At 29.1% G+C, this 16,092-nt stretch overlaps 1 protein-coding gene across 1 annotated transcript in view; it reads right to left on the bottom strand.

Moving 5' to 3' along the window:
* Nucleotides 1-2,118: 2,118 nt before the first annotated feature.
* Nucleotides 2,119-16,092, bottom strand: part of LOC107444859 (angiotensin-converting enzyme) — a 29,691-nt gene continuing 15,717 nt past the window's right edge. The window contains exons 8-14 of the mRNA XM_087167807.1: nt 14,054-14,223; nt 12,167-12,291; nt 10,000-10,098; nt 9,129-9,273; nt 8,675-8,773; nt 4,298-4,420; nt 2,119-3,671 (exon numbers count right to left, since the gene is read on the bottom strand). Of these exons, the coding sequence (XP_087023933.1) occupies nt 3,479-3,671; nt 4,298-4,420; nt 8,675-8,773; nt 9,129-9,273; nt 10,000-10,098; nt 12,167-12,291; nt 14,054-14,223 (954 nt within the window). The 3' untranslated portion in view covers nt 2,119-3,478. The remainder of the gene's footprint in view (nt 3,672-4,297; nt 4,421-8,674; nt 8,774-9,128; nt 9,274-9,999; nt 10,099-12,166; nt 12,292-14,053; nt 14,224-16,092) is intronic.

The raw sequence follows: 16,092 nt of genomic DNA, 5'->3' as shown, positions 1-16,092 counted from the left end.
AGACTACTGATATACGATTACCCGTGGGCTCTCATGTATTTAAAGTGTTTAAAGTGGATGTCACTTTTTCAGAAACTATTTTTCTTTCCTTTTTATGACGTTTGGTTGTTTAAAACATTCCTCTGAAAATTTAGATTGTAATATTGATTTCATAGTAATAGGGTTATAACGTTAACGTTATAGCTTTGAAACGGCACATTTTAATGTTTAAAACGACTCCAGAATGAAAATTCCGATGAATAATGGGTTTTAGGTATTTTATAACAATAAACGATTAAAATTGAATTATTCTCATTTTTCAACAAAACCAATAAATTTCAAAATTAACGTAACATTTATTAAGTATAATAAAAATGGTATTATACTGAATTATTTGTTTAGCAAAATTAAGTTTTTCTAAATATTAATTGAAAAAATAAAATAAGAATAACATTAAACAATTTATCTTCTAAAAAAAAAAGGTTGTAATATGTTAAACATAATCTGATTCTGAAAAATTTAGATATCTTTAGAGATAGAAATCTAAGAGATAGAAATTATTTCGGGAGATTTACTTTGTTAAATGATTTGTTAACTGATTAATGGTTCTTTGTGTTTTACTGTTAACTTGTAAAAATTTAAGAAACCTATACACCACCAAGAACTTGAATTAAGTGTTTTAAGATAAATAAAATGATCAGATATAAATTAAGCTGTTATTATTACATTATAAAAGATTAATAGTATTTTGACTTTTATTTTTTAAAATTGTCCAGTGAAGAAGATTTCCATCGAAGAGAATAATATAAAATACCAGATATACCAGGGAAATACTTTTTTTACGTTAACAGCACATCATGTGATGTGAAAAGAAGACAAAAACAAAAACAGCAAAACAGCAAACAAAAACAGCAACAAAAAAAAAAAGAAGTCAAAAAAAAAAAAAAAAACAGCACCAATGACTACGATTTTGGTAATTTGGAAGATAGTGGATATCACAATGTATACGGTGCTGAAGATAAGGTTATAATAACACTCTTGTTATAAAATTAGAATTCTTTCAGCAAAATGTGTATATTTTTCATATCGGGTGGTCAAAATTTTTTGAAGACTTTAAATATCATTTTATGAGAAACGGAAGGAGACAGAAAAGCATAGTTTGCTGCTGTCTGTTTTGGCAACCATGCAGTGTATTCTAACCAAATAGTAAATTAGTTACAGAGTTCTTCAAAAATGAGACTGCTTGCTGAAAAAAAAATGATAAAACAATGATCTTTAATGACCATTTTATCTGAATATAGACTGTTAGCTTTTAACATTTTTTGTCCCACAATTTAGTGTTCGTAACTCACGGCACCAAGAAGATCACCTAAGTCAAGCATCATTAACTGCAATTACTGAAGGAATGGGAGATCATTTTAAGTAGCTTGCGAAGGAATCAAGGGTGTGTGGTATCGGTCTCCGTTAAACTGTTCAGTGGGGGAGCCATCCTCTCTGCAGATCGAAATTGTGATGGTATACGTTTAGAAAATTATCAGGAATGTTTATCACGCCATTGCAAATAATCCATTGTGAGACCTGGTGGCTCAGGGGACAGAACACCGAAAACTCCCCATATAGTAAGTGGTGACTGATGCACATTAAATCTGTCGGGGTCACAAAGTCCTCCAGGTTTCCGTCTGGGGGTACTGATCCAGGAGTTCCCTTGTCTTTTGGATTGTTGGGTTCAAAATTAAAAGGATACGGATTTGAACATTGGTTGTCGTGAACCCACTATTGGGTCAGTTGTTTTACAACGGTTATAAAATAAAATATTTATCTTCAGATGTATTGAAGTTAATAAAATGTTTGAATTCACAATTTCAATGTCGATTGTTTTGTTTTGATCTAGTTTTTCCGAGAAATGGTTGGACTGTATCATTATATAAAATGTTGGATTAGTTTAATAGTTTTGACACAATTAAATAAAGTTAGTATATAAATGAAGGTTTGATTATGCATGTTTGATTAGTCAAAAGATTTCTTAAGCAACTTTGTTGTAGGACTTGACGAAGAGATTGGTTTCTTAAATAATCTTAGAAACTAGAACATTTTTTCAGTCATTGGACACTCAATCCATACATAAAACAACGAGAAACAGAATATTTCAAATTATTTTATTTAATCGTAAATAGCTTTAATAGCAAATGATTTCAGCAATAAAATATTTTGTATTTTAGAAAATTTATATTATATGTGAATGTAAAATTAAAAATAATATTTTTTTACACAAAACCACCAGGACAAAGATCTTCTTAACAAAAACATATAAATGCAGACAATATTATTTAAAGTCTTTACTTCAACTGAGTCATACCACCAATGGGAAATTACAAGAATCGTTAGTGTTTAATGACTGCTTTTAATTAAATCTTGTAGTTTTTAGTCGTTTAGTTAAAAGATTACATTTAATTGAGGCTCCTTTTTCAACGTTACGTGAAATTCGAATTTATTAAGATTGTTAAAAATATCGTCATATGTTTGTAATTAAGCGATATAAAAGTCAATTGCAAAAATTCGTCTGTTCTCTGACCCACAAACTTTCAGAATAAATTCCTTTTACTCATTGAAAATTTCATATTAAATTCATTTTATTCATTGAACATTTCGTATGAAATCCATTTCATTGATTAGACTCCAAATAGGATTAATATCATTCATGGAATTTAAAATTGAATTTTCATTCTTTGAATATGAAACGGAACAGTCCTTGTTGAATTCATGCCCCTTTTCGGACTGGATTCCCAGCATTCAATTTTTCTGATCAGACCATGCACGACATTTTAGATCTAATAATCTGGAACTATTGTACTACAATTTTGAATTGTTTAAATTGTGTAAACTCAAAGTAAAACAAATAATAAATTTAATATCAGACCTTTGCAATCAAGCCACAAGCACCCGACATTCAAGCTTAATTACATGTGCTGCATAATCAAACACCAGATAATCTGGAACATTTACTTAAATCTCATTCTGAATTATTAAAAGTTAATGAGTTTCTTTTCCTATTACATCATAAAAATTTATAATGTGGGTTGGGATAGCTTGATAACTAGGATCTTGGGCCCATGTACAAGAGGTTGTTAGTTCAATATATGCCGGATGAAGATTCCCGATGAAGTAGATGGTGACTTTAAATCTGTTGGGTCACAAAATACTCAATGTTCTCATTACAAATTATACTTTGGGGGTTTTGAATAAGAAATTGACCATTCTATGGTTCAGGCTAAAACTACGACCTGAGGATGTATTAATGGGTACGCCCTATTAACGGGTTTTGACGTATATGTGTGGACAAAGTCGAAGTCTTGGCCATAGATGGCGCCACTGGAAAATAAGAAGAAGCGCACCCTCTTGATATACTATATAATGGTATACTGGTATACGACAACAACAACAACAACAAATTTGTAATGTAATTTAGACACCTAAAATTGAGTTCCATTTTTAATCTTTACTATGGACACTTCATAGGATCGTTACTAGTGTTCCACCCAACAAATTCATTCCTATTTTGGTTCTTTAACCAGGCATATAGAGGTTGAAAATATTCCAGAATAGAGGTAGAATCCATTTTATCAGTTTTTCCTTTTGTAATCACTTTCATAGCTTCTGCCCATGGCACTGAGCTACCCAATTTGAGCATGTCACTGAAAAAAAAAATTATTATTTGACCTTTTTTAAAAAAAGTTCATGAGTATGTTTAGTTTTAACAAAATAACAGTTTAGAAAACAAAATTTCATTAAATGTCAAGAATAGACAATCGATTGTTTAGAAATCTATTCTGTGGTTTTGATTTAAAAATAACTTTACATTTTTAATGCTTGAAAAATACGTATTTATTTATTTAACGTCGGTGGTTAGTAATTAAACGTGAAAGTCGTAAAGAATATTGAAACTTATCTTTTTTTTTTCGGTTTAGACCTGTAACACTTATTGTGTGAAAGAAATATTGAACAAAATATTTTTGGATGTATTTAATATTATTTATGAGTCTACAGCTAAAAAATTAAGAATTTCAGATAAAAGATATTCAGGAACTGTAGCTTGCTATGAAGTCAGGCTTAAGAAGCTTCGTTTTTGTCGAAATGATCCTTTTTCATTGCATTTTTTGGAAGCTTGATCAATGTACAAAACTTAAATGCGATATATTTATGCTAAAATGCCAAGATAAGAAAATTTTTTAAGAGTGTACAAAATAGTGTAGTTTGAAAATAAATTTAGTTAGTGTTTTAATTAGTTAGTTAGTGCTTTAATTAATGTTGTGATAATTACCTTAGAAGTTTTCCGGCTTTTTTGTTTTTATATATACTGCATTTATGTAGAGGGCCTTCGTGACCGGCTTCCTCACAAAGAGCTTGATGAAATTGAAACTGAACTATTGTACTTGCGAAATTCCTGAAAAAATGTATAAAAAGTATTTCATTATTCTTGACGTGACAAAAAAATGCAAAAAAGTAGTAGTAATAACAATAAAAACTTTTCTAAATTCTTGATATCTCATTTTATATAAAGTTACGATAGTTGGTTTGTTTTATTTAAGAATATTATTGTCTCAGATTATAAGACTTTTCATTTATAAAAAAATTTAGATTTCTTCTTATACTTATTTTAGGTAATATTATTTTTTAATTATTGTGTCAATAAAAAATGAAGGAAATTTAAACATGTATACAGTGAGCCAAATAAAAAAAGGGGAGAAGTCAAATCTCCTTTTATATAAAGTTACGATATTTGATTTACTTCATTTAAAAATATTATTATCTCAGATTATAATTTGTATTTATAAAAAAAGTATTGATTTCTTCTTATACTTATTTTAGGTAATATAATTTCTTAATTATTGTGTCAATAAAAAATGAAGGAAATTTAAACATGTATACAGTGAGCCAAATAAAAAAAGGGGAGAAGTCAAATCTCCTTTTATATAAAGTTACGATATTTGATTTACTTCATTTAAAAATATTATTATCTCAGATTATAATTTGCATTTATGAAAAAAATTGATTTCTTCTTATACTTATTTCAAGTAATATAATTTCTTAATTATTGTGTCAATAAAAAATTAGGGAAATTTAAACATGTATACAGTGAGCCAAATAAAAAAAGGGGAGAAGTCAAATCTCCCTTTATATAAAGTTACGATATTTGATTTACTTCATTTAAAAATATTATTATCTCAGATCATAATTTGTATTTATAAAAAGAAATTGATTTCTTCTTATACTTATTTTAGGTAATATAATTTCTTAATTATTGTGTCAATAAAAAATTAGGGAAATTTAAACATGTATACAGTGAGCGAAATAAAAAGAGTGGTGAAGCCGAATAACTTATGGTCTAATGATCGGATTTTTACGTTCTGGAATGAAATTTTAATGTTTTGAGAAATTAAATTTGAATATACCAGCTAAACAAACAATATCTTCTTAAGTTATGGAATTAGATTCAAAAACTATATTTTCTATTTTTTCCCGATGGATTTGGATTTCTTTATGGGGCATGGGTTAGGATCTTAATTTTATTAAATGGGTACTAAGACATGATCACGTCTACCCCTCTATTTTGAAGACCAAAAATCAGAAACAATTGGTAAAATGGTATGCATATTAATAGAAAGTATCTGATTTTATAAGTTAATTACAGTCGGACCTCGTTATGACAAAGCCGAAGGTCAAATTTTTTTTTCCGTGTTAACCGTTACTAGTTAAATTTAAAAAACAAACAAACAAATCACTATTGCACAGATATCAAAGAATTTAAATATCTTACTGATGACAAATTAACTTCTAAATCACCATAAAGTTGTATATTTTATGTTGATTTTATATTTATCTCTATTTTTTACCGAAAAGATATTTTTACGCCCTACGAACGTACTAGCCTATACTCACACAACGTGTACACCTGACGGTTGCATTTGTACTGTACTATGCTTATTAAAAATAAATGTCTAAGGAGAAATTGTTTAAAAAATTTGAAATTTTTTTTTCTCCTTTTCCCTATTTTTTTTAAAAAATCGCTTATAGATATTTGTTTGAAATTTGTATTCTACATGCTTCTCTTATCCACCCTAATGAAGCAACGTAAATGTCTGTATTTTTTGCAGACCTCATCAGTTTTCCTGTATGCTCTAAATGATTAATTGCACAAGTAGCTTCAATTTATTCTCGATTATCAATGATTAACAAAAGAGTACTAGCACATATACACCGTGCTTTACTGCAATTGCTATATTTTCAAAATCCCATCATCAAACCCCCCCCCCCCCCAAAAAAAAAAACTTTCTGCTTTATTTCCAAACTAAAAATATTTTTATCCGCTCGATTTCGCACTTAAAATTTCACTTCACCTAAAATCAACAAACGTTCACAAAAAATAACTAACATTAAAAAAATTTCAACATCAGCTGTGAAAAAATTCAAAATTTTTCTCTTTTTCCAGAGTAATCTTTTAGATCGGCACCATATACCTCGATATCAGAAGTCAAAGCCTGCTCAAGTGCTCCGTTTGGGATGTCACCAAGTGCAGATTCATATGAATTAACGGTGGCCTCTCTACTTTGTTACAAAACCAAATGCATTAATCCCATTTGTCTAGTTTATAAAAAGTAAAAACCTTCTCACAGCGATGAAGGCTGCCTTAAATGTCACAGTAAGGGATTTTTTTTCATTAGGCATAATATTTACTTCATCTTAAGTGCAAGTAGTAGCTTGTTTCTACGTTCGTAAAAAGCAATGCAAATTTTATTGTTTCCTAAGATAACGTAACGAGGAAACTGTTTTATTTCCTGTTCAGTAAAAACTAGTATTAAGCGTTTTCGTCTTAACGAGGTCCGACTGTAACTTAGAAATTCCTTAAAGATTTGTTAGTGCGTGATAAATTGAACTTTAGATCAAAAATTAAGTTTTTCTTACACATTCTATAATCTAACGTTTTCAGGCAGTTCAAGTCAATATTTGGTTATGATGTTAAATAACTGTTATAAATCTTTAAAATATAATCGAAATACAAAAAAAAACAACATCAATTGGTATTCATTGCTGAAAAATCATTTAAGGAAACTTTAAAAGTTTGATATCATATTTTGCTATAAATTTTGACACCTCACTCATGGTGAAAGATTCCTTAACACTCGAGAATTATCACAGGAATCCTACCACTTGACATTTTAAATCTGACACGTCTCTTGTAGATATCGGATGCATTTTTTAAGTTAGTTGTTTCCGCTTGAAATCATACTGAATGTACAGTTCGCCAAAGAAAAGAAAACAAAAAAATAATTTTAAAAAAATGGACAGCCCTGAATAACTTTTGATTTAAGGATCGGATCTTGACGTTCTAGGACTGATTCTCAAATATTCGAAGGGGTGGTCCGAAATAGGCTATTTAATTAGCGCAGATGATATTTTAGGTTACGAAATCAGACACAGAAACGAATTTTCTCTGAATAAAGACATCTTTTTAAAACAGATTTAGATTTCTGAACCCCAAAATATAGAGGTCAGCCGCAATCTGGGAAATATGGTCCCCATAGTTTGGTCAGAAGAGCAATCCAAAGTTAAGTCTCCTTAATGTTAATTTAACTTTTTGAGAATTTCGTCATCTGTGGAGAACTTTCTAAGAGAATTAAAAAACTTTTGTACACTATTATGAAAGTCGTTTATACAAAGATAATTCCTTGTAAGAAATAAATTTTAGTAAAAAATTTTTTATTATTTTATTTAATAAAAGTCTGAAAACATTTGAATTGTAAGGCATACAATTTTCTTGCGTCACCTTAAAATACGTAATTTTACATGGAAAAATAAAAATGTTGAGGAAACTGGTCGAATAGTTTCTGAGAAATCGAATTTTAACTAAGCGACTTTTTCAGATTTAAATTTCTCAGCAGCTATTCAGCCAATTTTGTGATTCGTCATGTGAAATTACATACTCTAAAAATTATGATGTAAAATTTTTTATACCTTTTAATTCAATATTTTTCAACTATTATTTAACAAAATTATAATATATATTTATTAAAATTTATTTTTGCTGGTACATATCTTTGGATAAACGAATTTTATAATTGTGTGCAAAAATGTTACAATTAATTTAAAAAGTTCTCGAGATATGGCGAAATACGCAAAAAGTAAAAATAACAATAAGAGGTCCAAACTTTAGATCGCTCTCCTGAGCAAACGATTGAGACCATATTTCCCAAATTGCGGCTACCCCTACATTTTGGTTGTCAAAACTCCGAATCCGTTGAAAAAAGGCATATTTACTCAGAAAGTAAGTTTTTGTGCTAGATTTCGTAATTTAAATTATCGTCTGCTAATCAATTAGCATCAATTTGTTGTCTATCAATTAGCATATTATAGGTCACCCTCACGAACCATTGAGATTGAATTCTAGGGCGAGATGAAGAGACCTATTATTAGATCAAATGTTATTAAGGGTGGTCAGTTTTTTTTATTTTGCACACCGTACATTCTTAGTTGTTCATACACAATTTTTTTCCGATAGATGTCTTCTCGTTTTCCCCTTCACCCAATCCTTATTTTAACTCAAAATCAGCACATTAAAATGGTCTTCTATTAAGGCTCGTAAGATATTTAGTTTTATGGTTGAAGCGTAAAAGTTTTAATAAATAAATATAATAAATACGCTATGTAACTGCAATCAGCTCCTATGTAGTGCTGTGTACCACCATCTAAATCATCTTCACTTCGTAAAACCGGAGGACACACCCCCTGATAATCGAGCCTGAAAGAATATTAAGAGTAAATATTATATTACCGTCAAACTTGGATCATTGGAAGTAGAACGTAATTATAAATACGAATTGCATATATTCAACTGAACATATAAGATAAATAAAAAGACATATATATATATATATATATATATATATATATATATATATATAATATATATATATATATATATATATATATATATATATATATATATATATATATATATATATATATATATATATATATATATATATATATATATCATGTTGCAACAAAATTGCTTTCGAAGTACTAGGTTCCGCTAATAAATAGTTATGTACAAGTATAAATTAAAAGCAAACAGGCGTATTTTTATGCATTACCTTAATTTCCACCAAGCTTTATTGAGTTCACTTTTGTCTGTAGACCCATTGAAGATAGTCGATCGCCAAAGGTCTACGATCAATCCATATGGCTGAAATGCTATTGTATCCAATGCCACGTAAAGTAGGTTATTGATTTCAGTTTCTGTAGAACAAAGAAATTAGAGTATTAGTACAAAATATTTGTTCTAAATTAAAATTTTAATAGTATAATAAATAATTGTATCAGTAACTCTTGTTTCTTACTAAATATTAAATAGTCTATATCAAAAGGAAACAACGATTTTCCTGCAGTAAAAGCTTTAAGTTCGGAATTACTAATTACCATAGATATTAAATATTAGAAATTAATTTTTATTTAAATTATATTCAAATTTTTAACACTGAAATTGCTAAAATAATGTTCTAGTTATATTTCAGGAATTATCTATATAAAATCAACAATGAGTCAGTTTTTAAAATTCTTTGATGTATTATTTTACAAATTTTTATGTTTATTACATAAAAGCTTTAGTTGCATTTACTAGAAATAAATAAAATTAAAATAACTAATTACTTAAAGATTTTAAATCGGAAGTAAACAATATTATAAATTCTATGATATTATTTACTTAAGACTTACTCTTTTAAACTAATTTATATGTATCTTTTTATTTCAGTAAACTCAGCATAAATATTTTATGTAACATTAAAGAACCCTGACTAAATAGAAAAGAAAATCGTAATCAAGAAGAAAAATGCAATTATAGTTTCATATTTTACTTGAATGTATATACTTCTTTTACAACTATTAAATGGTTTTATTTACATTGAACTCTATTTTTAAAATAATAAATGTTGGTTTTTCTCTTGGCCATGTAGATCAAATTACCTGGATCGTCTGTAGCTTCTTCTAAAAGACCAATTCGTTCTAAATAATCAGTGGTTCTTACTGAGAGAGCTATCACGTCACCAACAGCTTCTTGAAATGCTAAAAGCAAAAGTGAGAAACAATTAAATAATCTCTCTCTAACAAAAATGTTTTGTTAGAGAGAGAGACTGATTACTGAACAAATATAAAATTTGTTTGGGGAACTACAAAATCATGCTACCAACCCCCGGCGAGCGCCAGCGAGCTGGGGGCGAAACCTCCTAATTACAATATATTTCATTACCAAAATGATCATTGCTATTTGAAAAAGGTGATTTTAGAAAAAGAAAAAAACAGTGATAAGCAATCACGGGGGTTGGTGTGCGAAGTGGTGCTGGAACATCGCAATTATTGAAATTGCAGCTTAATTACATATATGCTGGCTAACAAAAAATACAGATTTCATGACGTTTTAATAAATTAGGTCACCAGGCAGAGAAATATATTTTTGCTACACTGTTAGCACAAAGATTTTGCACTGTTAGCAATTGGTAAAACTGATAGCAGAGGGCTTTTAAACATAATGCTGGATATTTATAGAGTAAACAAATATTTTTTACTCTATAAATATTTACATTTTCTAGCCGCTAGATTATTTTTTTTTCTTTATAAAGCATCATTTATATAAAAAATAATCAAGACATTACATCATTTTTCATTAAATCGAGTAAATGATTTGTTTTAAGATGGCATTACAACACAAAAACAAAACGTGAAAGCATTTATTACGGGTTTTTCTACGGTAGTATGTTATTGTAATTTAAGTTTTGTTAGTAATAATCTTAACAGAAAAATTTTTTCCCCGAAGGTAGCGGCGCTTGCACAAAACTCATGACATGCATAAAACATGAATAGACTCAATTAAGTACACATATAGTTTTCTATTTTGAAGTAGTGTCACATACTATTTATTAATAGTTACTTCTAGCCATTGTAAATGTAAATTTTATCTGATTCAAGTACATACTAAAAGTAATACATGGCATTATACTTAAGAAACTACTTCCTTGATTATACCTTTTATGATATCATGTATGGAAGGGGCATCCATGCATCCGCATATGAAAGATATAGCAAACTGTACAGGAGAAATATTTCAAGATGATTAAATACTAAACCAATTCTTGATAGAAATATTCCATATTTGCGTTACGTGCTGCGTACATCTTACGTTAGCACTGTGGTTCATGCGAGCCAAGTGCAGAATACTTCTTATAGAAGATGTGCAAGATTTGAACCTGGTTTAAATCAGGTGGTGGCAAACTTTTATCTCCTGAGTCATCGCTGCTCAATTTTGATTAATTTTATTTTATAAACGTCATTTAAAAAGCCGACCCACTTTAGAGATTTCGACTACCAATATTTATCTCCATAGCCTTATAATTTCGAACCCAATTCAGAAGACAAGGGAACTCCCGTATGAAGTATTGGGAGAAATTTAACTTCATGGAGGAATATTTGATGAAATTTACCCGCTTTTTGTGTTACATGGAGAAGAAAACCACGATTAGCCTGATGGATCCATCTTCCACTGGGTATATTTTATGTTAGCACTATGGTCGAGAATTCGTATCGAGCAACTCTCGCTGGGATTTGAACCTGACCAAAACCCAAAAGACAAGGGAACTCCTGGAATCTGGTATCGCTAAACCAATTCTGGATTGAAATATTCCGTATTTGCTTTACATGAAAAGGAAAAATACTAAAATTTCCCGCAGTTACGACAAGACAAGAGGACTCTATGGTCAACTTACCACTGAATATATTTCACGTTAGCACTGTGGTCAAGAAGGTGTATCGAGCAGTCATCGCTGGGATTCGAACCTGGGTCGCCTTATTGGGAGGGGAGTGCTCTATTCCTTAACCACCACCACTTAATTTTGATTAATAAAAAATAACAGTTTCCGTGTTAATATTTATGTTTCTATTCATAGTGCTGTTAATATGGACAAATTATGAAATAACTAATACTCGAAAACTGCCGATAGTAACTCGTCAGTTCTCGAGTTACTATCGGCAGATTCTTTATTTTATTTTTAAGGGATTTAAGAGATTAAGTTGCAATTAAATTTAGTTAAATGTAAAAAATTCCATTTTTTATAATATTTCCCTAAATAAGAAATTATACCTGGATGAACTCCATGCCTCTTATTCAAAGGAAGATCTTTCATATGCAAGTAGTATTCTATGTGTCCAATTTCATGATGCACTGTGGCTAAGTTAACCATATCAACTGTAGTGCACATCCGAACTCTAAAAAAAAAAAAAATAAATAAATAAGCAACAAACTACTCATGTTGTGGAATATTGTTAATTACTTACAATTATACTCTACACGAAAAATTACATTGATTTAAAATTTTGATTTAAACAAATTAAATCAAAATGTTTACTTCTAAATTAAGATGCTCTGCTTTCTGATCGCTTCTCTCATTCTCCTCATTTTCCTCAATCAGATTTAATCTCTTTACGATGAACGACTTGCTATAACTAAATTAAGAAGTGTTTAGTTTTAATATCTCAAAATGTTTTATCGCATGAATAGAGATTTTGTGTCACGGATTTAGTTTCCGATTCTATCGAAATAAAATTTAATCTAATCATTCTATCTGGTTGCTATGCATCTGGTGGCATTCTATCTGGGAAATTCCATTAAATGGGAGTTAAAGAATATTTTATAGACAAACAATACATTTATAACTTTATTTATTATTAACATTATTATTAACATTTTAATTTTAAGCTTATTCATTATTTTAAGCTTTCATTTATTTTGATCTTTAAAAGGAAAACTACATCATAACGATTCCTTTTTTCAATGAGAATGTTTGGATATTTCATGTATCCATAGTATCATGTATCCATGTATTATATAGAACCAATGCATTAACCCGTTGCATTATGTTTAAAAAATTATCTGAAAAAAAATATTAAACATTTTGAAAGTTCGCGATAAAAGAAGTTTTGAAAAAAATAAGTATTTGGCATGCGCTACGAAAGCTTAGAGCTAAACAGAGACACATTATAAAAATCCATTGTGTGAACAGTTCAAATGAATGATGAAATTTTATATATTTTGCCAAATGGTAGTTTACGAAAAAGGCAAAGCACATACCTTTCTTCTTTAAAGACACTAAAGAGGAAAGTATTAACATCAAGTTAAATTAATCAAACTCACTAAAATTTCTCTTAGTATCACTATCTAATCTGCCTTTTAATTGGTCTATACCAAGCTCTAATAGAATTTCATAAAATATTATGAATTGAGTCCCTTTATAATGAAATAAGAGCTCGATATGAATAAACTTTGAAGATTTTGATTTGTAATATTTGAATTTGAAGCTTCATCAAATGAACATATAGGAACAACAGACATATGATATAATTTAGAATCGACAGTTAAAATATAGCTTCAAAGTTGAAACTAAGAATGAAAGAAGGAAACTCAAAGATGCAGAAGAAAATGACAAATAAATTACAACGAGGAACAGAAAGATGTTAATCAACAGAGTAGAGGTAACAAGATCAAAACAGATAATCAAATAAAATAATGGATACATTGGAGGAGAGAGTCTTTGATGTTGCTAGATGTGGAAATTAAGAAGAAAATCGATTTCTAAACATTTGGGAAGAATAAGATACTAGAAAAGTAATTATTTATGAAATGTTTCAACATCTGAAGTGATTTCCAGAAATCAAGGTTAGTGTCTGAGGACTGGTAACTATCGTTGAATTTTTTCTCCAGTCCAATTCCTCTTCCTTGCTGTAACTTGTTAGTAATTTTCTCCCAAACCCAAATTGTAGTATATTTGAGTATGTGTCGTTATTTCTTATAAATCTTATAAAGAATCTTTCTTTTTATGATAATAGCACTTTATAAAATAATAAGCATTTTAAACATGATAACTCATTAATCATAATTTGTAAACTTATTAATCATAGATTTGTTAAATTCTATTTCAAACACAGAAGACTATTGTCTACAATCAAAAAGAAAACATGGACTCCATCTTACCTAACATCGTTTCCATCATAGAAATACCAAGCAGAGGGGTGGCACACCATTTCTCTGTCGAGGGGCTTTTCGATAATGGATTTATTCCAGAACTCTGTTGGCATAGGCATCATGCCTATAGATATAAAGAATTTTTCGGCCATCTTGAACATATCCAGAGGAGTTATATTCTAAAAAATGAGAAGGAATAGAACAAATTAGTCTCCCGTTGTTCTCTGCACATTATTTTTTATATGAAATTCAACTCCTTTTGAAACGCATCAAATACTTCGCCAAAAGTGTTTTCATACAATTGCACAGTTTTTCTTAACAAAAAAGAAAAACTCACACTACAATATCTATCAGAAATAAAATGAATGAACTGCTTTGAAGCGTTTATTAATGTAGATTGCAGAGTTTAGTGGGAAATAATGTTTAGTGGCATTTTAGTGAATTTCCGAAAACCAGCTTTAAATTGTATAGAAATATAAAGATATTTACATTTAATGGTGCAATATTTAAATTTAAGTAGGTATTTACGTCCCATTTCTTAAATTTAAAACAGCCTTAAATAACGACTTAATCACATGCATAATATAAATAACAACATATATTTGTATAATTAATAACATTACATCAATTAATAACAACTTATCGGAGGAGTTCAATTTTTCATAGTGGAAGAAATGAAAGCAAGTTAATTATTAAATTTGTTAAATTTTTTAATGAAGAAATTCCAAAGTGGCATACAATTTCGATTTTTTGGTTTACTACGATCGAAAGTTTTTTGCAGAGGTTGTTTTATCTCCCGTAGAAGATTCGCTTGTATTAATTTCTATTTTTTTTTTGTTTACATCATCTTTCAACTTATTTCTTTTAATACAATTTTTCGTTTTCTATGGCGAAAAATTCATTTGCAAGTGGTGTCAGTTGTTTTGCTTTTGGGTGCACTATGCATCAAAGCACTAATTTGCAATTTGAAATTAAGATACTTCAATTCCTTTAAGAACTATCACTCCGAATTTAATGGAGGAAAGACTGGAAAAAAAAGAAATAACCGCGTACTACCATGACGTCACAGGGGGACAGCTGGACTTCTGTAGGATTTGTTTGTTTTTATTTTTAGGACAGATGATGAATAACTATCCTTTTTCTCTGCCATCAAATACAAAATATATTTATGATAGATCACAAGCAACTTTTACCATTGTTCTTAAAATGCCAATTCAGAAAATGTTTTCAGTGCTTTATGAAAATATGCATTATAATTTTATTACAAATGGTCAAATGGTTTAAATGTAAAATGCTACCATGCTGTTACTTTATTTCTGACCTTTTTTCATAAACTTATATTATGATCTGCCATTGTTCTTAAAAGAGCTGTTATGTCAAAAAAACCATAGTTCTAACTGTAACATCAATTTTTTTGAAAAACAAGGTTTTGTTTGCAAATTTAAACAAACATATTCTTTTCAAATATAATAGAAGAAACTAATCATGTGAAACTTTTTAATTTCAGAAAATATAGATAAATATCGGGAGAAATTACAATGTTATGAACTTGCAATTTTCCTCTTATTTGTTCTATTTAAAATATATAATTTGTTGTGTAAGGTATTACCATAGCGTTTTGTTTCCCTGAAAGTTATCTTTACCAACGTATCTTTTCCATTTAAAACAATAATAAATACTTTCGATCATATTTGAATTGCATTTCATTAAAAAATATAAACTTTTATGAGTGATACAAGTAGTTGCAGACAAAAAGAAAAACAATTTGTGTTGGTGTAAGTGAGAAAAATAAGCACGCATACTCAAACACAGAGTTCCGATGTGATCTCTTTGGGCCAACAGACTGATAAAAAAGAGCTTTATACATGCGTTTACCAATCGATGAAAAATGCAAGAAAAAGCAATAAATCGGTCTAGGGGACACAAAATAATCTACCCCTTTTTTAATTTTATCAAATTGTAATGAAATTACGTAAGGTATAAAAACTGCTGTCTATTTGAAGTTTAAGATTGAGGCTGGGCAAATAAGTCAGTTGGAGATCAAAGTC

Source organism: Parasteatoda tepidariorum, chromosome 7 (assembly GCF_982258835.1).
Source record: "Parasteatoda tepidariorum strain Cologne lab strain chromosome 7, Ptep-v5.0, whole genome shotgun sequence".
In the NCBI taxonomy this organism is placed as follows: domain Eukaryota; kingdom Metazoa; phylum Arthropoda; class Arachnida; order Araneae; family Theridiidae; genus Parasteatoda; species Parasteatoda tepidariorum.
The sequence above is the reverse complement of the archived record's forward strand: the minus strand, read 5'-3'. Positions and strand labels throughout refer to the sequence as shown.